At 43.7% G+C, this 27,723-nt stretch overlaps 1 protein-coding gene across 6 annotated transcripts; it reads right to left on the reverse strand.

Annotated features, from left to right (window-relative positions):
• Window positions 1-1,550: 1,550 nt before the first annotated feature.
• On the reverse strand, window positions 1,551-27,723 carry CALCOCO2 (calcium binding and coiled-coil domain 2). Of its 6 annotated transcripts, none has more exons than XM_059670704.1 (13): window positions 27,625-27,723; window positions 21,191-21,379; window positions 16,363-16,465; window positions 16,076-16,209; window positions 15,154-15,279; window positions 11,729-11,817; window positions 11,270-11,339; window positions 11,002-11,115; window positions 10,619-10,705; window positions 6,784-6,879; window positions 4,319-4,454; window positions 3,074-3,102; window positions 1,551-2,599 (listed from the first exon to the last, which is right to left on the reverse strand). In XM_059670704.1, exons 2-13 carry the CDS (start codon window positions 21,368-21,370, stop codon window positions 2,423-2,425), a joined length of 1,341 nt encoding a protein of 446 aa, XP_059526687.1. In that variant the 5' UTR covers window positions 21,371-21,379; window positions 27,625-27,723; the 3' UTR covers window positions 1,551-2,422. The 6 variants fall into 6 exon arrangements, with proteins under 6 accessions (XP_059526687.1, XP_059526688.1, XP_059526685.1 ...); XM_059670705.1 differs by having other exon boundaries at window positions 27,538-27,654; XM_059670702.1 differs by lacking the exon at window positions 27,625-27,723 and adding an exon at window positions 27,477-27,611.

The raw sequence follows: 27,723 nt of genomic DNA on the forward strand, positions 1-27,723 counted from the left end.
TCAGGAAGGGTCTCTGCTAGAGAAATGGCATCATTTCCCCATTATGTCTATCCTAGAGTTAGTCTTTTTAAAATGTATTTTTAATTGATTTTTTAGAGAGAGGAAGAGGGAGAAACATTGATGCCAGAGCATAACATCGATTGGCTGCCTCCTGCATACCCTCTGCTGGGGATCGAGCCCAAACCTGGGCATGTGCCCTGACCAGGAATTGAACTGGCAACCTTTCAGTGCACGGACAATGTTCAACCAACTGAGCCACACCGGCCAGAGCTCTAGGATTAATCTTAATGTCACATCTGATTCTAGGAAGGGAGAGGAAGAGATAGAGACGTCAATGATGAGAGAGAATTATTGATTGGCTGCCCCTGCACGGCCTCCATGGGGGATTGACCCACAACCCAGGCATGTGCCCTGACCGGGAATTGAACTGTGACCTCCTGGTTCATAGGTCGATGCTCAACTGCCAAGCCACATCTGATTCTTAAAGGGCAAAAGGCTTATGAGTCCAAGAGACATTTTACTGAAACGATGATCCAGAAGAAGTGGTAGTATAGTTCCATCTTCATTTTATCAATGGAGAAATAAAGGCAAAGAGCCGTGACTGGGCAATATAGTTCGTCTAAGGCAGGGGTGGGCAAACTTTTTGACTCGAGGGCCACAATGGGGTCTTAAACTGGACCGGAGGGCCGGAACAAAAGCATGGATGGAGTGTTTGTGTGAACTAATATAAATTCAAAGTAAACATCATTACATAAAAGGGTACGGTCTTTTTTTTGTTTTAGTTTTATTCATTTCAAATGGGCCGGACCCGGCCCGCGGGCCGTAGTTTGCCCATGGCTGGTCTAAGGCATAACTCCAATCAGGATAAAAACAGAAGGAATGCAGCTATAGTTAGTTCAACCTTATCCAGGAAATCACGTTTCACATTATTCAAAACTTTTTGCAAAAGTCTGTATAGTGACCTGCTGGTTGACTACCTGGGAGTCATTTTTACTTGTTCAGTGCCTAAGGGGAGAGAAAATGGAACTACTTTTTTTTTTTAGTATTTTTACTGATTTCAAAGAGGAAGGGAGAGATAGAAACACCAATGATGAGAATCATGGATCAGCTGCCTCCTGCATGCCCCCTAGTGGGGATCCATCCTACAACCTGGGCATGTGCTGTGACAGGGGATCGAACCCAGGACCCTTACGTCCGTAGGTTGATGCTCTATCCACTGAGCAAAACTGGCCAGGGCATGGAACTACTTTCTTATAGTTCAATTAGTCTGGATGGAGGGAAGTGAACTTAGTTCACACAAGTACCAAATTCCATACTGCCCCCTTTCAAAAAAATGCATGAAAAGTTAGAGCAAGAAATCAGGGTTCTAGATTTGTCAAACTAAGGTAATGTTTCATCACTTCCTCTCCACCTCAAGATAATTGCCAGGAAACTCTTCTGTTGACTAGTTAAGATAGGTGAAGAGAAATTATTGGTGAGGTCCATAATTCCCACAATTCTTTTGATTACGCTTTTCCCATAAGATTAAAAATAAGACTATAAACTCAAGGTTTAAATTGCCAAAGTCCCTGAAAAAGAGGACTAGTTTATTTTTAGTATTAAAGAGGTTAACATTAGTTCTCATTATTCTGACTCATCCATAATGAAAGTCACCAGCTTAGAAAGTTGCAAACCCATACAGTTTCTAACAACTCCCACTACTGTTAATGACTCACAACAATAAATGTTATGTGCGTAGGAAAGATCAAAGAGTAGAAAACGCCAATCAGAGGTATCCAGAGAGAAAGCAAGTTTTCTGTGACTGAAATAGTATTTCATGTCCATGGTTCCGGAATAAGGCGCTTCTATTAGGAGCTGAGAAATCAAGATGAGAAACCTGTGGTATCCCAGCTGGATGCCTGAGTTCTCTGCCAGGCCATTTTTGGCCAGCCTAATGCAATTGGTTGGAGAAAGAGGCCTGAAGAAGAGCAGGAAGAAATGCTCAACTTCTCATCAATCTCCAGCCCCAAGGATAGGACTGAAGACTGAGTACAAATATACTGAAGGCTTGACCTTGAATGGCTGTGGACAACCTCGAAAACGAACCACTTTATATTTGAGTCAAACCTGTTCTGAATAGCCAGGTTGCTTCTATTCCAGGGCCCTTGTACTGGAGATCCTTGGAAAAATGGGCATCATAGGTGAGAGGCTGACATAGCTAGCGTTCTGTGATTTAAAAGGTCATAACCCACACAGATGGAAGTAACAGCCCTTAACACTATCCTGTAGATTATCGACATGATTCTACCTTTAGGGCAGCAGGACTGAGTAAATCCTTAATGATTTCAGGTTAGGCAGGATCTTGTGTCATAACTCATAGCAGAAGCTATAGGTTCTACTCTATAAAATCTATGTACAGTATAGATCCAGGAGGCGGGGTCACTTAGAGAGTGTGGCAGAACACATGGTCTTCAAAGATTTGCTTTTCGTTTGCCGAGAAGCTCTTGTCACAAACCGGACAATCCAAAGACAGGGTCTCAATGGGCTGCTGCTGCGAGATGTGATCGAAAACGTCATCAGCAAGGTTTGATTTGCAGGTGGGACATTTCTTGATGGTGCGCTGGGAGGAAGAACAAAGAGGTCAGTAAAAGTGTAGGCTGTATGTGGCGGAGGCCATGTCTATCTTATTTTCCACTCTGTCCTCAGCATCTGGCATAATGCTTGGCACATGGTAGGTGCTCAAGGTCACGTCTGGAGAGGCTCCCTGGGGCTTTCTCAAACCCAGGGTGAAAGGTCCTAAGTTGCTGAAGCAGTCAAACAGCTTCCAGCCGGAAGGGCTGGGACATACCCTGTTTGGCTAGCTGCCTACTTCACACCTCCTTCCTAATCTTGTACTAAACCCAGCTCACAATAGAGACCTTGAGCCGGATGTTGGTGGATAAACTGTGCCTCCTTCTCCCACCTCAACAGGCTGCAGCTGACTTCAGGAGTCATCAACATGACCCAGTTTCCGTGGTTCTCCCATGAACTGGAGCAGAAAGGGGCACTTTCTCAAGGATTGGATGTGGTCAATCTCATGATTCAAAATACTTACCAGGCTGGGGGCAGAGCTTTCTTGGATGCCTGAGGGTCATAAAAAAGATTTCATTCAATGAGAAAATATCACCCCCAGATCCCTACCCCAGTACTTGTGTTCTAGCAGCTGTTTTTTGTAGCCCCCATATTTCCCTTTCTCCCACTGCCTCTGTCTATCTCCTTTATAAACCGTTTACTTCTGATAGAGGTCAATAGGGGGGAATGAAAAAATCATGAAGAGGCCCTGTATGTTACATAATCAGAAAAAAACCCCATCTAGTTTCAGTGGGTGGAAAATGAGATTTTTATAAAAACAGTAACAATTCAATAAGGAAACAGTCTGAGAATAGATTTTAAGACTGAATTTTAAGCCCTGGCTGGTTTGGCTCAGTGGATGGAGCGTTGGCCTGCGGACTGAAGGGTCCCAGGTTCAATTCCAGTCAAGGGCACATGCCTTGGTTGCGGGCACATCCTTGGTGGGAAGTGTGCAGGAGGCAGCTGATCAATGTTTCTAACTCCCTATCCCTCTCCCTTTCTCTCTGTAAAAAATCAATAAAATATATATTTAAAAAAAAGACTGAATCCATGTAGATATTTTTCAAATAAAGTACTTACAAATATTTAAAAGGAAAAATAAACGCGTACCCCTGCCTGTTGCAAAGATCTGATTGTGACTCTTGAGAACCTGACCACTTTAAACTGCCCAGAAAATGAGGTCTCAGGTCACTTTTGAAGACAAGAGAGGGACGTTCCCTGTTTGCTAAGAACACCTGACCCCTGGTCCATGTGAGACAAGAGAGGCTGTCACCCCCACTTCCTGTCATCCACACCCCCAGGGGTCTCTGTGGAGCACACGCTTGCTGCCCTTGGTCAGGTCATCGGGTGGCTGACGTAATGCTGTTTCTGGGTGGCACTGCGTGCCTCTTGTGCTTCCATTTCCAAATCTTAATTAGGCTCCTCAGCTCTGAACGTGTATATCTGCTACACAGAGACAGGCCCCCGATTTATGTATTGGGAATATAGCCACGGGACTCAATTTGTGTCTGCTGCTTCTAGGCGAGTGATCTGATTTGTGTCTTCTAGATTCAGATTTATTTCTCAATTAACACCTCTCGCCTGGCAATCTTTCTACTGGGTCCTCAGCTTCTGCCCAGCAAGTCTTAACAATGAGACTGGACTTCATTAGCATCTCAGACACAAAAACTGAGTGGGGGAAAGGGATGGAGGCAGGGATCTTTCAGCTCCCATGGCAAAGTTGTCTTACCAAAATATGGGTTTCCAAAGACAAGTCCTGGGTTTTGTCCTGCATCTCCTTGATCTGAAGTAGGCGCTTGAAATGGCAGAGAGTCAAAATCCAGACCCATGTAACTCATCAATCTGAAGTTATCCCTCTTCAAAAGCTAAGGATAGAAGATTTAGGGCAACATGTTGAAAGACAACAACAAAGAATGGCCTCAACGAACTGGCAAAAGGGTGCCCATTACAGGTAGTTCTTAATAAACAATGTGGTACTGAAGAGCCGTGGAAATGATAAACCAGATTCTTGAGAAGGGGAAGCAGCAGCCTCCAGGGCTCTGAAGATCTGAGTTCTTAAGATCTGAATCTAAAAGCATACCAAACTGTGTTTAGATTAACGTAAAAAAGAATTTAAAATCTCTAAACACATCCATACTGAAGGAGGCACAAAAGTTGTATGGATATATGAGGCTGGCAGGAGCTATGTTAAGACTGAAATTGTTGTACATTGAGAGCAAAATGCTTCTTTTTAGTCTCCTTTCTAGAACAATTTTCTTACACAATGTAAATATTAATCTGATATATTTTTTCCCTTCTTTATGTTTTATCCCATCCAATGGATATCCCAACAGAGAGAGTGAGAGGGAGGAAGGTAAGAGGGAGGGAAGGGATGAGAGAGAAAGAAAGAGAATAAGGTACAAGGGGGACAGAGAGCATTGGAAGTTCTTTAAAAAGAAAATTAGTAAACTGCTCCATAACATCTCAAGAGGACTTTACTATAGCTCTTAACAAAGCTTCCAAATATCAGACCTTTTCCTTCTTGTGCTAAATTGTGTGCACATCCCTCCCTCCCCCCGCCTGGTCCCACTGGCCTATTCCAGGAAAACAAGGATTTCAAAGTCACAGTGTATTTGTCTAAATGAAGAGGTTGAGAATGACAGGGCCAGAAATAGACCCCCAAGGGCTTTTACAATACGGAAACACCCTGGAATAAATAGTAAAATCAAAAGTAGAAATAATTGCTTGGAGGCATAGCCCAGAAGGGTCACAGAGAGGGTAGAGGTTGGGAACTGCTGGAGGTGTAGACCTAGAGGGAGTGGCCAGAACGCATGGACACCCACTCCTCGATGCTAGTCAAGGCATGAGAATGGCTTCAAGTGCAACCACTTCATTTGCTGTGATCATCCTCAATCAATCAATCAATCAATCAATAATAACTTGTGTTTAACACACAGCAGAAAATACCGGTTGGATGAATGAATGAACGGATGAAGGGATGAATGAATGCACAGTGTTTATTAGGAGCCTACCATGGGTGCAGGACTGGTACAGACCACCACTTCTGCTCCTGGTTTGGCAGCAGAGAGAAAAGAAAAAGTTGTGCTGAAGGAAAGGGGCTCCTCACTAGCATAAAAGTGACACAGGGTATTACTCTCCAAAGACGACACTTACAATCACGCTGAAGATAAAACCAAAAATACTAAGTCAGATCATCGTCAAAGCTGTTTCTTTCAGGTTGACTGCTGCCATGCCAAACAAGTTTGTTATAGAACAGAGAGGGGACTTTGTGGTAGATCAGGAAACCAGATTAAATTTACTTTGTTTAGGAGCATGTGCCTCCCGCACTGTTCCAGAATGGGCTCTTTTATTTAACTTATTTATTTATATTTATTTTTCATTTATATACTAGAGGCCTGGTGCACGAAAATTCGTGCACTGCTGGGGGGGGGGGGGCGTCCCCTCAACCCAGCCTGCCCCCTCTCAGTCTGGGAGCCCTCAGGGGATGTCCTACTGACAACTTAGGCCCGCTCCCCATAAGCTGCAATTTGGCCTCCCTCTGCAGAAGACGACTGGCCAATCAGGGGAAGGCGACGCCCTCATCACACCTCTGCTGCTGCCACTGCTGGCTGCTGCCACTGCTGGCCGCTGCAGCTGCCTGAGCCTTGGCCTTAGCAGCCACCACAGCTTGCCTGAGCCTTGGCCCGGCCCTCATTGCCTGAGCCTTGGGCCCCCACAGCAGCAGCCGTGCCATCTGAGGCTTGCCTGAGCCTCAGGCAGCCGCTGTGGCTTTGTCCGGAAGATGTCTGCTCTAAATAGCATATTACCCTTTTATTAGTGTGTGTATATATATATATATATATATATATATATATATATATATATATTTTAATTTATATATATTTATATTTATTTTTTAATCTTCACCTGAGGATATATTGATTTTTTAGAGAGTGGAAGGGGTAGGGGAAAAAGAGAGAGAGAAAAAGAGAGAGAGAGAGAGAGAGGGAGGGATCAAATTAAGAGACACATCTATTGGTTGCTTCCTGCCCGAGCCTGGGATTGACTGGGAATCGAACCCACAACCCTCAGGTCCCCAGGCTGATGGGCAACCAGCAGGGCTATTTAACTTTTTATTTTATTACCATACCTCTGGTTCACCCTGCTCCTTCCCCTTAAAATCTTGGAGTTTTCTACCCTCATTTACATACTCACATCATTTTCTCCTTCCAATCTCTCTTTCTCTCTCTGCAGAACAGTACATATCATCTTGTTCTCACTCAGCCTTTTTGACAGGTCAAAGTTCTCATCCTATCAATAATTAAAAAAAAAAAATTAGGATTAGGGTCATATATGATAATCTGGATCCACGGTGGGGTGAAACAAGATCACAGAGGTTCTAGCTTTACAAAGTCTTGGGACCAAGGTGGGGGAGGATGGAGTAGGGAGGAGTGGTACTATAGAGCAGCTCTAACTAATAGAAAAGTAACTTAAAATGCCCGAAGGCCTGGGCAAGCATCCAGGTGCCAGTTTCTTCTAGTTTATAAGTGACCCAAGAGAGAAACAGTTTGGGGAAAACCTCAATGCTGACTTATCAGAGTTAGGGATAAATGGAGCCTTGTTTAACCCCACCCAACGATGGAAGCAATCATCTTTGTCTTGAATAAACATCTCAGTCAACGCAGCCTGAAGCTTTTAGGGCTAGGTTGGCATGACTCCCTCCCATGTGAAAACAGGCATCTGGACTCAAGTTACAGTGAGGAAGAGAGAATCTGAGCAGGAATTTATTCAAGGCTACCAGGAACCCACACTGGGATGCTGGGCTTAATGTTGACTTGACTAGTTTCATGAATCCCAAACTCCTGGGCATGCTTCAGAGCTTTCCACCTCCTACCTACACACATCCACATTCCCAAACCTCACAAAAACACTTAAGCTAATCCTACTAATTGTGGAGTTTTTTCCTAAGATTTTTTATTTGAATGCTGGTGCTCAAACTGCTGTGCGCTTCTAGCCAACCCTGAGGTAGTAACACTAGAGGCTATCCGGTGATCTGCTGACTGCAGGCCCCTGGCTTCCCATCCCCATTGGCTCCTGCTGGCTCTTCCAGCCCTGCTTCACTTCCTCAAAGAGCAGACGTAAGGAGAGGCTCTCTGAATCTGCTCAGTGGTTACAAAAATCCTCCCTGAGGCCTATGGTTGAGCTGCGGCCTGTATTTCCAGGGATTCCCAGGCTGGTTTCTGGCCACACACTCCATCCCTCCTCTCTTTAGCAGAAAGATAAATTTCTCTCCTTAACAAGGGTCTACAACCCTCTGGGCTTGTCTAAGAACCACAAACATTCGCACCCCTTGCTTCCTGGGCCCCTTGTCTCTGTCACCTACCAGTGCAGCAGCCCTGAGTTGCCCGATCTGTTTGTGGAGTCACTGACTCTTTGTACTTCTCTAAGAAACAGGCTTTCCCGGCCTCTACCTTTGCCCTTAGCAAGTCCATCTCTTGTACTAACTGCTCTTCCACTGTTGTTTTCTTGTTCCTAGGCCCCTGGAGTGTAAGACCAGAGTCCTAATAGGTAGGGGCCTTTTGGATGCATTAGGAATAAAGAATTGGTATCAGCCGGGAAGTCCCTGGATCTTGCAAAATATTCCATGAAAACTGAGAAAACCCATAGCTGCCACAAGAAGGTTTAAATCTTTGGATGGCTCTAGATTATTTAAAACAGTAATTTCTTTGCTACATTAGAGGTCACAAACCCAAATATGTAATATAATTGAATGAAGGAGTTGAATGCAATGAAACAGTGAAGACAGCAGACAAATGGAGGTCACATGATCTATCTACTAGTAAAGGGTGCAGCAGCTACTCAGCTCCAGATATGGACTCAATGTGTCCAGATCCTCTAATTTTTTAATGGAAGCTGAAATACAATTTTTAATGGGAAAGATTCCCATTTTTAAGTATTAGTAACTAACTCAATTTAAAAAAAAATACCATCTGGGCCAAATAAAACATTTCTGTTAGCTAAACTTAACCTATGAACTGGTGATTTACAAACTTTGTTCTACTCTTTATTAGGCTAAAATATACAGTATCTTATATAGTAGTAGGTACTCAATAACTGATTGGATAATGACTCACTGACTGAATGAATGATACATATATAATGAGTTATAATCCCAGTAGTTGGATAGGCTCCAGACATCAGGATTTCTCATGTTCTTACATCAATTCAGAAAATGGGGCTCCTAGGCACCTGTCATCATCATGAGGCCTTTTTTCCAATAATATATTATAGAAAATTATTAGTCATTAGGCTAGCATGACCATTTTACTATAGCTCAGAATAATTTATAATGACGACAACTGACAATATTATATCAATTGTAACAAAATTTTTACTGCTATAATATTTTCCAATCATAGAGCTCAACTTTATAATCATTTGTCTGCCCGCACAATAGCTCTTTAAGAAGGGAATTCCTGCCCAGCTGGCATGGCTCAGTGGCTGAGCGTTGACCTATGAACCAGAAGGTCACTTTTCAATTCCCAGTCAGGGCACAAGCCCAGGTTGGCGGACTTGATCCCCAGTGCGGGGTGTGCAGGAGGCAGCCATTTAATGATTCTCTCTCATCATTGATGTTTCTAACACTCTCTACCTCTCCCTTCTTGCTGAAATCAATAAAAATATATTTTAAAAAAGAAAAGAAGGGAATTCCCAGCCCAAGGCTCTATTTACTACAACCTGTCATAAAGTTTACCTTCCACTATTCTTTTATCATTCATCACACATTAAAATACCTACATCTCCTAAACATTCTGTACATAGCAAATTCTCTATTCTTCTGGGTAGAATGCAACATGTCCAGAGGTAAGTGCTATTCTCCTCTTTGCTTATTTATCCTGTCCATCACCTGAGCGTAGACCCTATCCCTTCCTTTTTGTAGGCTCCCTCCCATGTAGCCATCCAAAGATAGACATGCCGTTAACTCCTGCTCTTTCTTCGTTGCAATAGCTTCTTGTTTCTTCAGCTCCTCCACTGTCTTCTCTAGCTTCTGCTGGTGCTTCCTCTGCACAAAAACAGATTTCAGGACCACTGTTAGAAACACACACACACGCACTGGGGAAGGGCCTGCCCAGCTAATGAGCAAGCAGGATGCAGAGAAAGAAGCAAGCCTTCTCTTATTAGTTTCTGAGAACAGCCATGAGATACTTCTTTCAGATGGCTTCCTCTGAGACCTCCCCCAGAGCCAGTGATATCCAGGTATATGATAAAGAAAGAACAATGTATATATTTTCTCCTCAATGACAAAAAATTATATATTTTCCCATGACTCTACCTGTTCCTTTAAACTGAGAAAGAGCTGGCCATTTTCCTTTTTCAGACATTCCAACTGCTCTGTCTTATCTAGAGCTTCCTGAACATGTTTCTCCATTACTTTCTCTTGAGTTGATAGCTGTGCCTAAAGCAAAAGAAGTAAATACAACAGATATAAAGAAGGAAAGCTAACCAGGAACAATGCTTTTCAATGTGCAAAACATAAAGAAATGTGTGTTCCTCCTGGCTGGTGTGGCTCAGTGGCTGAGCACTGACCTATGAACCAGGAGGTCACTTTTCAATTCCCAGTCAGGGCACAAGCCCAGGTTGGCGGACTTGATCCCCAGTGCGGGGTGTGCAGGAGGCAGCCATTCAATGATTCTTTCTCATCATTGATGTTTCTAACACTCTCTACCTCTCCCTTCTCTCTGAAATCAATAAAAATATATTTTAAAAAAGAAAAGAAGGGAATTCCCAGCCCAAGGCTCTATTTACTACAACCTGTCATAAAGTTTACCTTCCACTATTCTTTTATCATTCATCACACATTAAAATACCTACATCTCCTAAACATTCTGTACATAGCAAATTCTCTATCCTTTTGGGTAGAATGCAACATGTCCAGAGGTAAGTGCTATTCTCCTCTTTGCTTATTTATCCTGTCCATCACCTGAGCGTAGACCCTATCCCTTCCTTTTTGTAGGCTCCCTCCCATGTAGCCATCCAAAGATAGACATGCCGTTAACTCCTGCTCTTTCTTCGTTGCAATAGCTTCTTGTTGCTTCAGCTCCTCCACTGTCTTCTCTAGCTTCTGCTGGTGCTTCCTCTGCACAAAAACAGATTTCAGGACCACTGTTAGAAACACACACACACACACACACACACACACACACACACACGCACTGGGGAAGGGCCTGCCCAGCTAATGAGCAAGCAGGATGCAGAGAAAGAAGCAAGCCTTCTCTTATTAGTTTCTGAGAACAGCCATGAGATACCTCTTTCAGATGGCTTCCTCTGAGACCTCCCCCAGAGCCAGTGATATCCAGGTATATGATAAAGAAAGAACAATGTATATATTTTCTCCTCAATGACAAAAAATTATATATTTTCCCATGACTCTACCTGTTCCATTAAACTGAGAAAGTTTTCCTTTTTCAGACATTCCAACTGCTCTGTCTTATCTTGAGCTTCCTGAACAAGCTTCTCCATTTCTTTCTCTTGAGTTGATAGCTGTGCCTAAAGCAAAAGTAGTAAATACAGCAAAGATATAAAGAAGGAAAGCTAACCAGAAACAATGCTTTTCAATGTGCAAAACATAAAGAAATGTGTGTTCCTCCCGGCCGGTGTGGCTCAGTGGCTGAGCGCTGGGCAAAGGTTTGCCGTGGCCTACCTGAAGCTGATCCACTCTGACTCCCATCTTCTCGTTTTCTGCGGACAGCTTCTGGTTTTGTTCTTTCAGTCTGCGGAGGTAGAGGTGACTATGTGAAATATATGCTGATGCCTGCTGGCTCCCCCAGGCCTTAAATGATTTAAGGCTGCCTTGGCCCTAAGCCTCCAGATTTATTTTAAAATCCATTAGTCTCTCCTTCAGTCCTGTTTTGGCTTCCTGACTTCAAAGTGCAGGTATTTGATACTTCACGTTAATACGTGAATTTAGGTCATTTCTCCTTACCATTCTGACACAAAGTTCTCTAACCTAGAACCAAAGAGATCATGACTCAAAGGGGAGAACCACACCCTCAATGCCATAATAGGAAGACTGTAGTCTAACAAATTCTAGAAATCTAATCTGACCCTCCTAAGGGTGCCTATCAGACGGCAGTTCCTCACATGCAAGGGTCACACTCACTGTAGCAGCTCTGTCTCCGAAATGTCCTTCTGCTCTTCCACTTTCTGTTCCAGCTTCTTGTTGATGCTCTTTAAGGTTTTTAGCTCCTCCTATAGAGTGAAATGTCAAAGGCACAAACCATTTCTAAGACAGTTTTAATATCTCAGGCAGCCAACAAATATCTATTGAGCACGTATTACATGTCAGACACAGCGTGGCATAACAGTGAATAAAATATCCAAGTAAAGGGGTTTCTCATATTCAAATATTCCTAATACGTTCTTTCTACATTAAAAATGTATCTACCTTAATTTCTCTTCCACTGGAGCATATATTTGCCCATTAATTCATTAAACAAATATTTAATAAGTGCCTACGGCACACCAGACACTGTATGGCATTGCAGACACAGCAGTGGATAAAATAATGCTGCTTTTCTCCTAGAAATGCACTGTTCAATAAATTCAGAAAGCCACATATGTAATTAAAAAGTGTTAGTAGCCACATTAAAAAGAGTAAAAAGAAACATGAAATTAATTTAACCACTAGTAAATTTAACCCAATATATCTAAAATATTGTTTTAATATGTAAACAATAAAAGGAATTTTACACTTTTTTCAGACAACGTCTTCAAAATCCGGAATATATTTTAGGCTTACAGTATATCACAACCTGCCACATTTCACATGGGGCTAGTGGCCACCATATTCGTCCTAAACATTTTTTTTTTCCCGTGCCTTCTGAACTGAATCAATTCTTGTGTATAAATAACAACTATTTGTTTTTAGCTCTAAGGTGGGAAACGGTTTAGTTTATAGCAGCGGTTCTCAACCTGTGGGTCGCAACCCCTTTGGCGGTCCAATGACCCTTTCACAGGGGTCGCCTAAGGCCATCCTGCATATCAGATATTTACATTACGATTAATAACAGTAGCAACATTACAGTTATGAAGTAGCAACAAAAATAATTTTATGGTTGGGTCACAACACGAGGAACTGTATTTAAAGAGCCAGAAGGTTGAGAAACATTGGTTTATAGACGTCTAAAAAGTCATTTTTTTTTTTTCTGTTTAACAAATTGTAGTTAAGCCCTAGCCGGTTTGGCTCAGTGGATAGAGCGTTGGCCTGCAGACTGAAAGGTCCTGGGGTCCTATTCTGGTCAAGGGCACATGCCCAGGTTGTGGGCTTGATCCCCAGGAGGCAGCCAATCAACAATTCTCTCTCATTATTGATGTTTCTATCTCTCTCTACCTCTCCCTTCCTCTCTGAAATCAATAAAAATATATTTTAAAAAATTGTAGTAAAATATACATAGCATAAAATTTACTATCTTAACCATTTCGAGCACACAGTCCAATGACATTAAGAACATCCACACTGTTGTGCAACCATCACGCCATCCACCCACAGGACTCTTTTCATCTTGCAGGACTGAAGCTCTGAACCCATTAAACACTAACTCCCCATTTCCCCCTCCCCCAGCTCCTGGCAACCACCATTCTACTCTCTGTCTCTATGATGCTGACTACTCTAGGTACCTCATGTAAGTGGAATCATATGGTATCCATCTCTCTGTGTCTGACCCACTTTTCCCAGCATAATGTCCTCAAGGTTCATCCACGTTGCAGTATGTATCAGAGTTTCCTTTCCTTTTAAAGCTGGACAACATTCCATTGTATGTACATGCCACGACACGTCTCGTCTAGCCATCTAGCTGTCACTGGATACCTGGGCTGCTTTAACCCTTTGGCCATTGCAAAAAATGCTGTTATGGACATGGGTACTAGTATCTCTGTGAAAAAACAGGGAGGGAAACTGAGGCTCATCAGAGATGTTAAGAAATTTCTTCTGGCTCATCAAACAATAAATGGGAGAACCAGCCTGTTGACTCCAAAGACAAGGTTCCTAACCATTGTATGATCCTGTCTCCAAAAACATAAAAAAAATCTGAGTGGCCGAAACCGGTTTGGCTCAGTGGATAGAGCGTCGGCCTGCGGACTAAAGGGTCCCGGGTTCGATTCCGGTCAAGGGCATGTACCTGGGTTGCGGGCACATCCCCGGTGGGGGATGTGCAGGAGGCGGCTAGTCGATGTTTCTCTCTCATCGATGTTTCTGACTCTCTCTCTCTCCCTTCCTCTCTGTAAAAAATCAATAAAATATATATATTTTTTTTTTAAAAAAAAAAGCATTCTCTTAAAAAAAAAATAAAAAAATCTGAGTGCAAATCCCAGCTCGTTCCAAAGCCACAAAATATGACATTGACATTGAGCAAGTCACTTACCTCTCAGAGCTGTGAGGCTGTTTTAAGAATTAAGTGATGTGCTTAATTATAGTGCCAGGCACAGAGCAGGTACTCATGAATAAATATTGGCTTTTGCTATCTTTATAATAACCAGTAGCAAGTATGCAGGAGAGCGAATCCAAGAACCCAGACCCTCTGATTTCTTGGTTAGAATCTGGTAGATAGGCTGTAAGGCTCCTGGCCAGATGCTGTTCTTGACAGCCGAGTTGTGAGTTATACCTATGTCACCTTTAATGGATATATCTTTTTTATTTTTATTTTTTAAATATATTTTTTATTGATTTTAGAGAGGAAGGGAGAGGGAGATAGAAACATCAATGATGAGAATCATAAATCAGCTGCCTCCTGCACGCCCTCTTCTGGGGATTGAGCCCACATCTTGGGTATGTGCCCTGACTGGGAATCAAATTGTGACCTTCTGGTTCATAGATCAACACTCGACCATTGAGCCACACTGACCAGGCTAGTTTACAGTCTTTAGAGAAAACCTCTACTTCAGCTTCTAGCATTATCAACTCTCATTCACCATCCGCTGATTTGAAAAGAAGTTACAAAGAGTTTAGATAACCCACAACCTTACTTTATTACTGCTTCTCTCTTGATATCCACGTTCTAGCTCATCAAAGCAAATTATTTCTAACTAGAGGCCCGATGCAAGAAATTTGTGCAAGGGTAGGCCCTCGCAGCCCCAGCTGCCTTGGCCCTCGTAGCTCTGCCTTAGCCCTCGCAGCCCTGGCTTCGTCTGGAAGGTCGTGCAGACGGTAATTCCGCTGTTTGGCCATTCGGTCAATTTGCATATTACACTTTTATTATTATAGATTATAAACAGGCACTGAAAAGAAGTAGTCAGACTGCATGGGTTTGAATCCTGGCTCCATCACTTATTAGCTGTATAAGAGATTACTTAATTCCCCTAAGCTTTAGGTAACTCATCTATAAAGTTGGGGTAATAATAGTACATATTCCAAAAGTTTGCCATGAAGTTTAAATAAAATGATCCACATAAAATGTTTAACACTATGCCTAGTCAAAGATATTAGTGTAAGGGAGTGAGATCACAAGCAAAACAGAAAATGGTGCTGGCCTGGCTAAGAGGCACCATCCAATTCCATACTCCAGAGTCACCGTTAGCCAACAGCCGTACCTGCTGTTTTTGGAGCGCAGCCTGCATGTCTGAGTTCTGCTTCTGGAGGCTGACACAGCTGTCCTTCAGCTCCTGGTTTTCTTTGCGAAGCTCATTGTTGCTTTGCTCAATCTCTTCCACCTCACCCTATGAAAGAGCATTCTTTAAACTATTTGACCCTTTGTAGCTCAATGGATATTCAAATCCTTGTAGCAGAAAATTCCCATAGCCTGGGACAGAGAAAGTATGAATGACTCCCACTCACTATAGTGACATTTCTGTACCCCAAATGGGAGCAGCCCCTCAATATGTAAGGAAGACAGTAATAGATGTGTGTCTGTATAAATTGCAGTACTGAGCCTGCCATTACCAAGAAGAAAGAGAAACAAAATTAAGGCCATATAAAGTGAAAAGGGGGAATGACAGAAGAATGTAGACTCTTCTCGCAAACACTTAGTATTGCTTGTCTCTCTTAAGGACTTAGCTCTTTGAGGCCACCGACAGTGTTTTGATTCTACATTGCATCCCTAGTGCTACCATTGTACTAGATGGACAGGAGATGTCCTGTTAAGTAAGTGAATCTAATACTCATACATGACAGGCTCTGTGTAGGACTGAGAGATCCAAGAAGAAGAGTTAGTGCATCTCTCCTCAAAGGAGCTTATCAATTTACTGTGGTGATAAGGTGTGCGGTGGGAAAAATTAAGGAAATAACTGAATGCCAACTGAGCTACACTAGTTTTAGAGAAAGGAGAAATCCCTTGTTATGATTCTTGCTAACGTTCCTAAGTCATTCTGAAGAGGGTCTGAGTGAGTATTGTACAAATTCTTCTCAATAGTATCTGTTAGACAGTCATTAAAGGCTTTTTGACTCAAATCCCTCCCTATCCTAGAATTACTACTCTTATTGGCAGGAAGGGATAGAGGTGAGTTATTTATAGACCTGAGTGGTAACAACCAGGATGTCCTCCTCGTTTTCTGGGCGGAACTGGAAAGGGATACTTGCTCCCCGGACCAAACCATCCTGATCCACATAGCAGAACTGGTAATACTCATCATCCTTGGGCAGGTAATAAGCTGAGAACACAATATTATTTGTAATCCAAAGTCAGGTCTATTCAGAAAACTAAAAATCGGGAAGTCTTTTATCTGCTCCAGAAAGCCAAGATCAATGAAATAAATTAGTCTTGGCTACTGTTTTCAACACCTTTTACCCCCTATTTTTCTCACCTTTGAATTGGACTTCCTGCTGTTTGGTCGATATGTTGTTTGGGTCAACGGGCAAAGTAACCCACATGAAGGTGTAATACTCACGGGTTGTCTTCCATCCCACCTGCAATGACAAGAGGCTCCATTCAGCATCTGGAAGTGCTCAGGGGGGAATCCTTATTTGGGCTATGTCTTCTCAAAGTGTGCTTACCTTTTATTTATGTTGAAAAGACAACAGAATGAGTGGACAAAATCCACTTACCATGAATCAAATCTTGTTTTTTGACCTATGGCAACCATATATGGTAAAATGTCTGATACAGCAAAAAATTGGCACACACACAGAGTCCAAAATACCTGTCTTAGAAGGAAACAAAAACTGATAACTCAACATCCAGGACAAGAGTTCCAAAAACTGTGTCTCCAAGTCAGACACAGAACTGGGAGTGATGGGAAGAAGTTCTGCGATTGTGAACCTGGATCTTGCTATTGTCTTACAAAGGTTCTGGGAACTTCATCAGAAAGCACTTTTGATCTGCCCTCTCCCTTAGTTTGTCCTTTCCTGTGTCCAGATCAGTCTTATCACTTATACCAACATGGTTATACTACTGCATTTTTAAAAAATATATATTTTTTGAATAATTTGCATGTTGGGGATGGAGAAGGAGGAGGTTTCTTAGATTACAAGGCACCACATAGCCGAGTCCAGACTATAGAGTTTGCATTTCTTTGGTGTTTTTCTTTTTATTTATTTATTTAAAATATATATTTTATTGATTTTTTACAGAGAGGAAGGGAGAGGGATAGAGAGTTAGAAACATCAATAAGAGAGAAACATCGATCAGCTGCCTCCTACACACTCCCCACTGGGGATATGCCCGCAACCAAGGTACATGCCTTTGACCGGAATCGAGCCTGGGACCCTTGAGTCCGCAGGCCGACGCTCTATCCACTGAGCTAAACCAGTTAGGGCTGGTGTTTTTCTTAAGGCATGTTTAATGAAGCCTTTTTGGTGCTGAAAAGAATAACAATCTGATATTATAAAGGCCTCTTCTAGGTACTGAATGCAGTAAGTCATAAGATAGAAGGATTCTGTAAAATATGCCTCAGAGCAGACAGCTGGCTACGTGGAAAATATTCTCACTAAATGTGAAGAGGAGTACAAGATGGCTCAAATTGTATCTCGAAGATAAGAGGACACCAGGGAATAGAAAGGGAGCCATTGTGTCTCCAAGGGGAGAACGCTCGGCAAATGAGAAGCAAAATTACATTTATTGCCATATTTTGACCCTGCCTGAGCCCAGTGGGAAGAAAAAGAACGGAGAATAAATTCCATTTTTCTATATTAAGGAATCGGAGCAGGGTTGAAAAGGCCACACTGAAAGCTCATCAGAACATACTAGGCATGTTTTAGTGTCTCATTAATACACACCCCATCGCTGTAAGCATCTCACAGCCACTGCAGTATGCGGCGGAGCAGGAAGCAGGAATTTTATGGAGTCTTCATTCACTTCCTGTAGTTTCTTAATGTACTGTGACCAAAATATCATCAGGAAAAGCCTAAGAATTACTGCCGCCTTGGAACAAGAAAACAGCTTTTAGCTACTGCGATTTCTGACCCTGGCTCCTCCACCTGGGTAGTCCTGGTCCCAGCCTGCTTCTCATGGCGTGGTATTTCCCCCTCTGAAACCTCGGAGGCATTTACATGCTCAGGTAAAGGAGAGTATGGAGCTCAGGACTAGACACTGAAGGTAGGAAAGCTGACTCCCACTCACTTTAAGCTCAATCAGTGGTGGTAGGTTTTGCTATGTTGAGAAGACGTAGCATACTGCACATTCAAAAACATTTCATGAATGCCTACTTGGTGCCAGGAAGCACTTGGTGATGTGGACTTGAGGGATATGATTAGGAACATAGTGAAAAGCCTGGCCGGTGTGGCTCAGTGGTTGAGAGTCGACCTTGAACCAGGAGGTCACGGTTTGATTCCCAGTCCGGGCACATGCCCGGGTTGCAGGCTCGATCCCCAGGGTGGGGTGTGCAGGAGACAGCCGATCAATGATTCTTTCTCATTATTGATGTTTCTATCTCTCTCTCCCTCTCCCTTTCTCTCTGAAATCCGTAAAAATATATTTTAAAAAACACACTGGCCGAAACCGGTTTGGCTCAGTGGATAGAGCGTCGGCCTGCGGACTGAAAGGTCCAAGGTTCAATTCCGGTCAAGGGCATGTACCTGGGTTGTGGGCACATCCCCAGTGGGGGATGTGCAGGAGGCAGCTGATCGATGTTTCTCTCTCATCGATGTTTCTGACTCTCTATCTCTCTCCCTTCCTCTCTGTAAAAAATCAATAAAATATATTTTAAAAAAAACCACACTGAAAGAACACTGGGAGAGCTTTAGAAGTGAGACAAAAAGGACAAAAGTTTAGAGTTGACGTTTAATTCTCTAATTTACCATTTATTGTTCAAAGGAAGAGAGGAGGAGCAGCAGAGGTTTGGATGTCAAACAAATTTTCTTTACCCCTTACTCATTGGGAGATCTTGGGAAAGTATTATCTGTGCACAAGAGATAATATGACTTATCTCGGGGGCTACTGTGCTGTGAGGATTAAGTTAGAACACACACACACAACCTCATCAAAGGCCTAGCACACAGTGTATTCTCAAAAAGTTTGCATTCTTTATTAGTCTTAAAACTTTCAGGCTTCAGGGTAGGTGTTCAAATAAATAGGTTTATGGACATGAACATCAGAGGCCTTTCTTTGGATTGACCATTTCCTTATGGAGGCATGGCAATACCTCTGGAATGCATGAAGCATTCCAAATGCAGATGCATTTCAAAAAATGTCTTTAAACATGTCTTTTTAAAAAGCTTGACTTTCATTTGGTTTATGGGCAAGTCTTCACTGGAAGTTGCTAAGTGCTTGGGGAATACAACCAGTCTAAGCTGAACAGAAACATAACAAAAAAGTTACAGATTACACTATGAACTCTAATAAGTACTTTTTGAATCCTCCTCTTTTTTATTATCTACTAGAGGCCTGGTGCACAACTTGGGGGGCGGTCCCCTCAGCCCAGCCTGTGCCCTTTAGCAGTCCGGGAGCCCTTGGGGGATGTCCGACTGATGGCTTAGGCCTGCTCCCTGAGCCACAGCCAGACATCCTTAGCACTGCCACGAGGATCCCGCCACCACTACTGTGCTCGCCAGCCATCAGCCCGGCTTGTGGCTGAGTGGTGCTCCCCCTGTGGGAGCGCACTGACCACCAGGGGGCAGCTCCTGCGTTGAGTGTCTGCCCCCTGATGGTCAGTGTGCGTCACAGTGACTGGTCGCCATTTGGTCGATTTGCATATTACCCTTTTATTATATAGGATACCTGCACTGTCCAATATTATAGCCAGTAGCCACACAGGCTATTTAATTTTGAGTTAGTTAAATAACATTTAATATCCAGTTACTCGGCCACACTAGCCACATTTTATTTATTTATTTTTTTGCTGTTTCTTTTGTCTCTCTTTTTTAAAAATTTTTATTGATTTCAGAGAGGAAGGAAAAGGGAGAGATAGATAGAAACATCAATGATGAGAGAGAATCATTGATCGGCTGCCTCTTGCATGCCCCCTACTGGGGATTGAGCCCGCAACCCGAGCATGTGCCCTTGACTGGAATTGAACCCGGGACCCTTCAGTCTGCAGGCCGACACTCTATCCACTGAGCCAAACCAGCTAGGGCCACATTAGCCACATTTTAAATGCTCAATAGCCACAAGTGGCTAGAGACTACTGGACTGGACAACGAAGGTATAGCTCCATTGTAGTAAGTTCTACCTCACCTGTGGGAAGGATAAAACAACTATCATCTTCTTTACAAAATAGGAAACACTCTGGTGTGTCAGGTTTCTGTGTTAGGACATCTTTTAGTCTAATGTTTCAGCCTCCTGCAGTCTGCAGAGCTGTCACGTGTCCCTCTAGTTGTCTGTCGCTGCCTCGAAACACCAGCTGCCCTGGCTCCAGCAAATAGCTGGGAATTTCAAACAATTAAGGAAAAGTTAGTTAGTGGGGGATGTAAATAAGCACCAGCTCCTTCACAGTGTGGTCAAGAATGATGTCTGAGTTCAGGATGAACGACACTGGCAAACAAGCACATGACAGACTGAGGTGTCAAAACAAAGGTCACAGACGTTGGAACTCAGCAGTGTAAATTACTTAAATGTGACCTTTACTTCCCGTCTCTGGAAATAGGAAGGTTTGTCATTATGATGTGTGTGTGTGTGACAGATAAAGACACAGATGAGGGGAGAAGCCGAGATAGAGAGCAAGTTGGCTCTAATAAAGAAGTCCCATTTCTGTACTTGAACTGACAGGGTGATCAGGCATTAGAAGAGGCCACTGAGGGAGCTCATAAACCTTCTGCCCTGGGAAATCTTCACGAAGAAGAAAGAACACACTTACGCAGGAACAAACTTAGATGCAGGATGCCAAACCAGGCAACTTCTCAGCATCCTTTCCAGATTTTCAATACTCATATTAAAACAAATTAGACACTCTACTAAGTAAGAAAAGAAAGCTTAAAGTCACAGAAATGATGTAAGGGAACAATCATCCCTGTCAAGTCACAGATGAACATTCCAAAACAGGATAATTTAAAAAAATGTACGTTTGGTCTTTGAAAGCACAATATAACCTTATTTTGGCTTGGGTCCCAAGGCAGATGTTGGTGTGTTAAGGGGGAACTGCTGGGGGGCTTAGTTCAGGACTTTAACACTGGCCAGATAACATGCCAACTGCTTGTAACACACAGTAAAGAAGATTCAGCTCTAGTTCCCAGTCACTTGATACTAAAGTAACTACTTACTCTGAAGATTCCAATCCAATCCTTTCGACGGGGAGTGAAGTGCTCGGTGAGGGTGTAATAGCATGTGACGTCCCCTCCTGGCACATAGAACTTCTCCACACTGTTAAAGATGACCTGAGAGAAGTGACAGTGGTCCAGCAAGACAGCTGATGTGGGCGGGTCTCCCACTGTCTCCTCCATGGCGGGGTCCTGTTATGAGATATGGGATAGAATACGGCTCAGAGGGAGTTGTCTGAAATGGTGGCGATTTCTGGGCTCTCGTCCAGGGAACATTCTGTTAGAGACAAGTCGGAAAAGCAAAAAGCAGCCTGACTAGTACTGAAACCATACAACCTGCTTTTGGTTTCACTTTGAGCCACTTTGCGTTCATAACTTCCTTTCCTGTAAGACAGTGGTTCTCAACCTTCCTAATGCTGCGACCCTTTAATATAGCTCCTCATGTTGTGGTGACCCCCAATTTCATTGTTACAAATTGAACATAATTAAAGCATCGTGATTAATCACAAAAACAATATGTAATTATATATGTGTTTTCCGATGGTCTTAGGCGACCCCTGTGAAAGGGTCGTTCGACCCCCAAAGGGGACGCGACCCACAGGTTGAGAACCGCTGCTGTAAGAATTTTCTGGGATCTTTGACCTCTTCACCACAGGCACCACCATGCTCACATGCCCTTGTTCTCTGCTCAGAGCTAGTTTGTTCACCTCCTTCTAAATGCCTGAAATAAGTGAGGCGGCCCGGAGGAAAGCAGCTTGAGCTGGGGATTGGAAGATATCGATTCTAGATTTTTCATCTCAATAAGCTCTGTGACTTTCGGAATACCAATTTCTCTAGATTTCAACTTCTCCATTCAATTCCATTTACTATCCTATAATCACCAGGCCCTTCCATATATGAAGGCACTTCTCTAGGAACTGGGGATGGGTGCAGGGAGGAAGATAGGGATGAGAGAAGGAGACTGTTTGACATGTGATGGTGACAAGCATGGGTTCTGTGCTCAGAATGGTGGAGTTCAAATTCCAGCTTCACCACCAATGATATGCGTGACCTTGGGCAATTTACTTAATCACTGGGCTCTATGCCTGTTTCCTTAATCTGTAAAATGGGGCTAATCACATCTATCTCATTCGGTTTTTCGTAGCATGAACTGAAATAATGTAGTGTCCAGTCCCTAAATCAGTATTTGCCATAGAGCAGGCACTTCACACCAAGTCGACATGTTGAATGACAGAATAAAGTACTTAGCATAGAGTTTGTATAAAAAAAGGGTTTAGCAGATGTTAGTGAATTACTACTGTTGCGGGTGTTTTTTCCCCCCTTCTGACACAGTGTTTGCCCTCACAATGAGCCCCAACCCAATATGGAAGTAGACGAGTAAACAAGTGACAGCCAATGGATGAGTTAAGTGCAAAATCTCTTAAATTCAAAAGGAGAAGCGATGCGACTGGTTAGGAAGATGAAGGGAAGTTTCAGGGAGTGAGCAGAATTCTACGTAAAGCCCTCAAGGAAGATCAGGATTTTGATAAATGGCTTTGAGGTGAGGACATACCAGGCATGAAACAGCATGCAAAAAAGCAAAGAAACAGAAAAATGCAGCCCAAGTTTGGAGGACAGCAAGCGAGTTTGGATCCCTATCTATAAAATGGAGATAATAAAGTTTATTAAATAAACTTTCTAGGTCACAGTACAGATAAAATGTGATCAAGGATGGGAAACAATTTGGGAGGTAAAAGTAGCACATAAAAGAAACACACACAGTCTTTTGAATTGCTGAGACTTGATATTTCTTAACCCTTAAAAGCTACATGTCCTGACTTCTAAATGCCTCCCTGGACTAACACGTAGTGAATCCATGATTTGCAACCAAGAATTTTACCGGGAAATGAAAACAATATTGCATCTCTACACAGCCGATGAAGAAAGAGCTGTGCATTGCAAACATTATATGATACCTTACAAGTTCAGCTGTTGGAACATGTTGGAAGATTGTATACACGCATACACACAATTTAAAATAAGTAAGTACAATAATAAGAAAAAGACAGTCGCTTTTCTAGCCCTGCCCCACTTTACTTTTCCTGGTTTTATTTTGAACCCTAAGCAACCAGGCCAGTTTTTTCACAGAAAAGCCACTGAACTACCTATTCTTGGGATTGAGTTTAACTTAAAAAAAAAAGTATTGGCTTTCTGGTTTGTGACACAGTTTAACCACATCCTCAAACCTCAAACCTCAGATCAGTTTTTCTAAGGAAGAGAGAGATCATGTTGCAGTCTAGGTCAGGACTTGTTCCTCGTGATAAGCTAGTTGCCCCCATGAGCTCTGAGATGAGGGAGGGCGGCAAGTTTTCTCAGCCTTCAGGCCCCTCTCTTCCCTAGTGGTCTCCAGTCAGACTGGGGCCAGCATATCCCCTGTCATGTAAAATGACTTAATCTGTCTTTTGACTATGGATCTGAACAGTCAGGTGAGAGGGACTTCAGGACCTCAGTGTACCCAAGTACCATACTCCTGTTCTTTTTCTTCATTACACGATCACCACTGCATACACAACATAATGCCTAGCTTGTAGTGATTGCTAATTGAGTATTCATTGTATAAATAAATGAATAAGATATATGCATGTAATATAAGCATAACCAATGGACACAAGACACTGGGGGGGTGGGGAGGGCATGTGCCGGCGGGTAGGGGAGGCCGGGGGAAGATCAATGGGGAAAAAAAGGAGACATATGTACTACTATTTGTAATACTTTAAACAATTAAAAAAAAAAGATATATGCATGTAATTCATCAAATAATGAAAGGTGGTGAATGGTGGTGGGACTAACTTTTTTTTTTTAAGTCCTGCTCTTACTTTGTTGGATACCCTTGGAGGAGCTGCTGTTTCCCAGCTTTCTCTTGTCTAAAATAGGGGAAGGAGATGATAATCTCCAAGTGCTTCATCAATTCTTGGTATGGCTGGTTCAGCTGGTAGAGCTGGTTCAAGTGGCATGGTGCCAAAAACACAGAAGGCACAGATTTGATTTCCTGAAGGACCCATAAAATTTACACTCCATTACCCACCTTCCACACATTCAAATTCTCGCAAGCTGCTTTGCAAATGGATGCTACTGTGAAAGACAAGACCAGCTAATGGTATGGGGGCTGGGTACAGCCTCTCTTTCCTTACTAGAAAAACAATCTATACAGTACCTCATGAACAGAAGGTCACTGATGAAAGGTCAGCATATATGTTCAAAACGACATGGAAGAGCTCATGTCAAAACTTGAGTGCAGCCCAGCTGCTGTGGCTCAGTGGTTGAGGGTTGGCCTATGAACCAGGAGGTCACGGTTCAATTCCCGGTCAGGGCAGATGCCCGTGTTTCAGGCTCGATCCACGGTAGGGGGCATGCAGGAGGCAGCCGATCAATGATTCTCTCTCATCATTGATGTTTCTCTCTCTCTTACCCTCCGTCTCCCTTCCTCTCTGAAATCAATAATTTTTTTTTAAAAAAAAGCTTGAGTGCATAGCCAATGGATACTCTCTTATCTTTCATCTGAAAATCTAATCATCTATCTGGAAAAGTCAACAGTCTTGGTTCCTTGCTTATAAAAATGTAAGATTCCATAAAGTTACCCATTTCAGTGATCCCACCTTCCCAGAAGGACCCAGCAGGCACCCAAGGGCACTCTGGGTTTTTGGAACGCAATCATTCTTTTTTTTTTTTTTTTTTTAGTGGTTTTTTAAAAATATATTTTATTGATTTTTTACAGAGAGGAAGGGAGAGGAATAGAGAGTTAGAAACGTCGATCAGCTGCCTCCTGCACACCCCCCACTGGGGATGTGCCCACAACCAAGGTACATGCCCTTGACCAGAACCAAACCTGGGACCCTTCAGTCCGCAGGCCAACGCTCTATCCACTGAGCCAAACAGGTCAGGGCAGAACGCAATCATTCTTAAAATAAAAACTATCCTCTGTCAAGACTGTGCAAGGGGTTGAGGAGGCAGGGAGGGCAGAAAACAGCAGTGGCTTCCCTTGTCTGCCTCTTACCAAAGCCGAGGATGGAAAAGGCCATGGGCAAGCCGAGAGCATGACCCTGCCAATCTAAGCTGGGCCAGTGACGATACCTCATTTGACTTTTCCTGGAAGGAAGATATCAACTGATGTTTAAGGTCAGAGACCCTAATAGCCTTTCCTCCCTCCCAGTGATAAAATTCCCCGGGGAAAGCAAACCTACATTAATTTAATTTCTTCATCCTTCTGCTTACTTAACTTTCCAAATGATGAGCAACTAGAAAATGGATGAACTAATTGGAGTCCCACTCGTGGCCCTGGAAGAGATGCTTTCACAGAAATACCCTTAAAGAACACACTGGATTTGTAGATGGCATGAGACAGTGAGCAAAAACAACAACACAGTCACTGGTCCTCAAATTATTAAGCCACTTACTGTAATTCAAACTTTCCAAGTTCATTATAGTTCCTTACCTAGAGTCTTTCAGGGTGCCTTAGAAAGGCTTTAAATGGTACTCATTAACAACTGACTGGATTGGCTGCCCAGCTCCTTCTCAGCGGCCCGCATCCCACATCCCATACCACCAGTGCCAGCAGTACGAGGGAAGAACAGAAAAATAGTTCTTGGACAGAAGATGCAGGCAACCATGAGAAACTGTGAAAAGCTCCAAGCTGTCTACGAAATCTCCATTTTACTCTACTGAGATTTTACACTTTTCCCCTTAAAGGGGTGACCATGCTAACTCCTGAAGTGACAAGTGATAGTGTTTGGAGTGTAGTGGAAATGGGACCAGGCTACGAGCCGGGGCACCTCGGTTCCTGTCTTAGCTTAGTTCTGCCACTGACGAGCTCTGAGATCTTGGCCAAGTCACACCACCTCCTTTGAGGCCTCATCAATAAAATGCACAGATCAGGCTAGAAGATTTCCAAGAAACCTTGCAGCTATAATGATGATCCTAATCAGTGGTCAGCAAACTCATCAATCAACAGAGCCAGGAGTCACTAGACTTCCGCCCGCGGGAGGGGTGGGATGCTGTGACGTCAGTACAACAATTGAAATTTCTTTTGAGCGCCAAATTTTTTAAACGTAAACTACATAGGTAGGTACACTGTTATTAACTTAATTAGGGTGCTCCTAAGGCTTAGGAAGAGCCACGCTCAAGGGGCCAAAGAGCCGCATGTGGCTCACGAGCCGCAGTTTGCCGACCACGGGTCTAGGAAAATAAGGAAGCATGGCATTATTTCAATAAGCACTGCCAAATTTCTTTAAAGAGCCCCAGATGTACTATCTGACTTGAAAGATAATACAGCCTGTTAGTGCTACGGAACTCTTACTGGCCGCCTTTCTCGGGGTCCTTTCCACTCCACAGCTGTCATATCTGCTGAAGGGTAGAGTTTCAGGCAGAGGCCTTCTGAAAAGTCGCCCGGGTACTCTTTAACCATGTGCTCTACAACTATCTACGAAGACCTGCTGCTTTAAGCGGGTTTTGCAATATTGGAGATAAGTTATAATATGCAGCAGCCCTCGAATAACGTGGTTTTGTTCAACACCGTGGAGTCCTCATGTTGATAAGACGCCGTAGGAACTTCACTCTCGTTTATATCAATTGGCCTCTGGTAAAACTGGCTTGCCTGTACGACGTCTGGCTTAAAGTTGCAGAACCCTAGGACAAGGCTAGGTGAGGATTTACTGTGCAGCCTCTGTATTATTCTACTCGGCTCCGCCACTCGTTGGCTTGCATCAGGAGCAAGGATCCAAGTGATAAAAAAAAAAAATGTTCGCATGCAAGGTTGAATTACAACGTGAGTGGAAACGATTCGCCCCCAAGCTGAAGCGGCCTGGAGGGGGCAGCGGGAGGGGCAATGGGAGGTGGACAGTAAAGAAGCGGGTCACTCCACTCCCGCTCCTTCTCTGGAACACCTCCTCCGGTTACAGAGGCTCCCCTGAAGGAAGGGGTTTCGGGGACCACGCCTCGTCCGAGACGGGGAAAAGGAGGCCCGAAGAGAAAGCAGGGTGAGTGAGTGACTGCGCAGGGCCCCGCCTCCGCCTCCACCCAAGCGACGGAGATGCCAAGGGCTAGGATTCAGGAATCACTAGACTTCCGCCCGCGGGCGGGGTGGGATGCTGTGACGTCAGGACCCGCAGTCCCGTCAGAGGGACCCCTTCTGCCCACGGAGCCTCCCAGCCGGCCGCCAGCACCGAGGCCCTGCTCTGCTCGGGAGAAAACTGCCCTCCGCCCCCCGAGGCCGCGGAGAGCGCTCCAGGGGCCCCGTGACGCCGCTCGCACTCACTGAATCCCTGGGAAGGCGGAAGGAGGTGGAAACCGAAACCGGTGGCACCTTTACCACTCACGGGACTTCCTCGGGGCTGCAAGTCTGCTTGTAGGGGACGCGAGGGCCCAGCTGGCACCGGTTGCCCCCCTTCACTCCAGGGACTCACCAGGGGTAGCAGCCGGCGGCGACGCAACAGGACCGGGCAGGGGAGAGGGGCGGAGCCAAAAACCCCAGGGAGCGCTGATCCCGCCCGACCCCGCCCACA

Source organism: Myotis daubentonii, chromosome 16 (assembly GCF_963259705.1).
Source record: "Myotis daubentonii chromosome 16, mMyoDau2.1, whole genome shotgun sequence".
NCBI lineage: Eukaryota > Metazoa > Chordata > Mammalia > Chiroptera > Vespertilionidae > Myotis > Myotis daubentonii.

What these genes read in the sequence shown, in the direction of transcription:
- CALCOCO2 (XM_059670704.1), bottom strand. Translation starts at nt 21,370, where the DNA reads ATGGAGGAGACAGTGGGAGACCCGCCCACATCAGCTGTCTTGCTGGAC. An exon ending in GCAGGAAGTCCAATTCAAAG is followed by an intron (nt 16,210 to 16,362) that starts GTGAGAAAAATA and finishes TTGTGTTCTCAG; the next exon opens with CTTATTACCTGCCCAAGGAT. An exon ending in TCGGAGACAGAGCTGCTACA is followed by an intron (nt 11,340 to 11,728) that starts GTGAGTGTGACC and finishes CTACCTCCGCAG; the next exon opens with ACTGAAAGAACAAAACCAGA.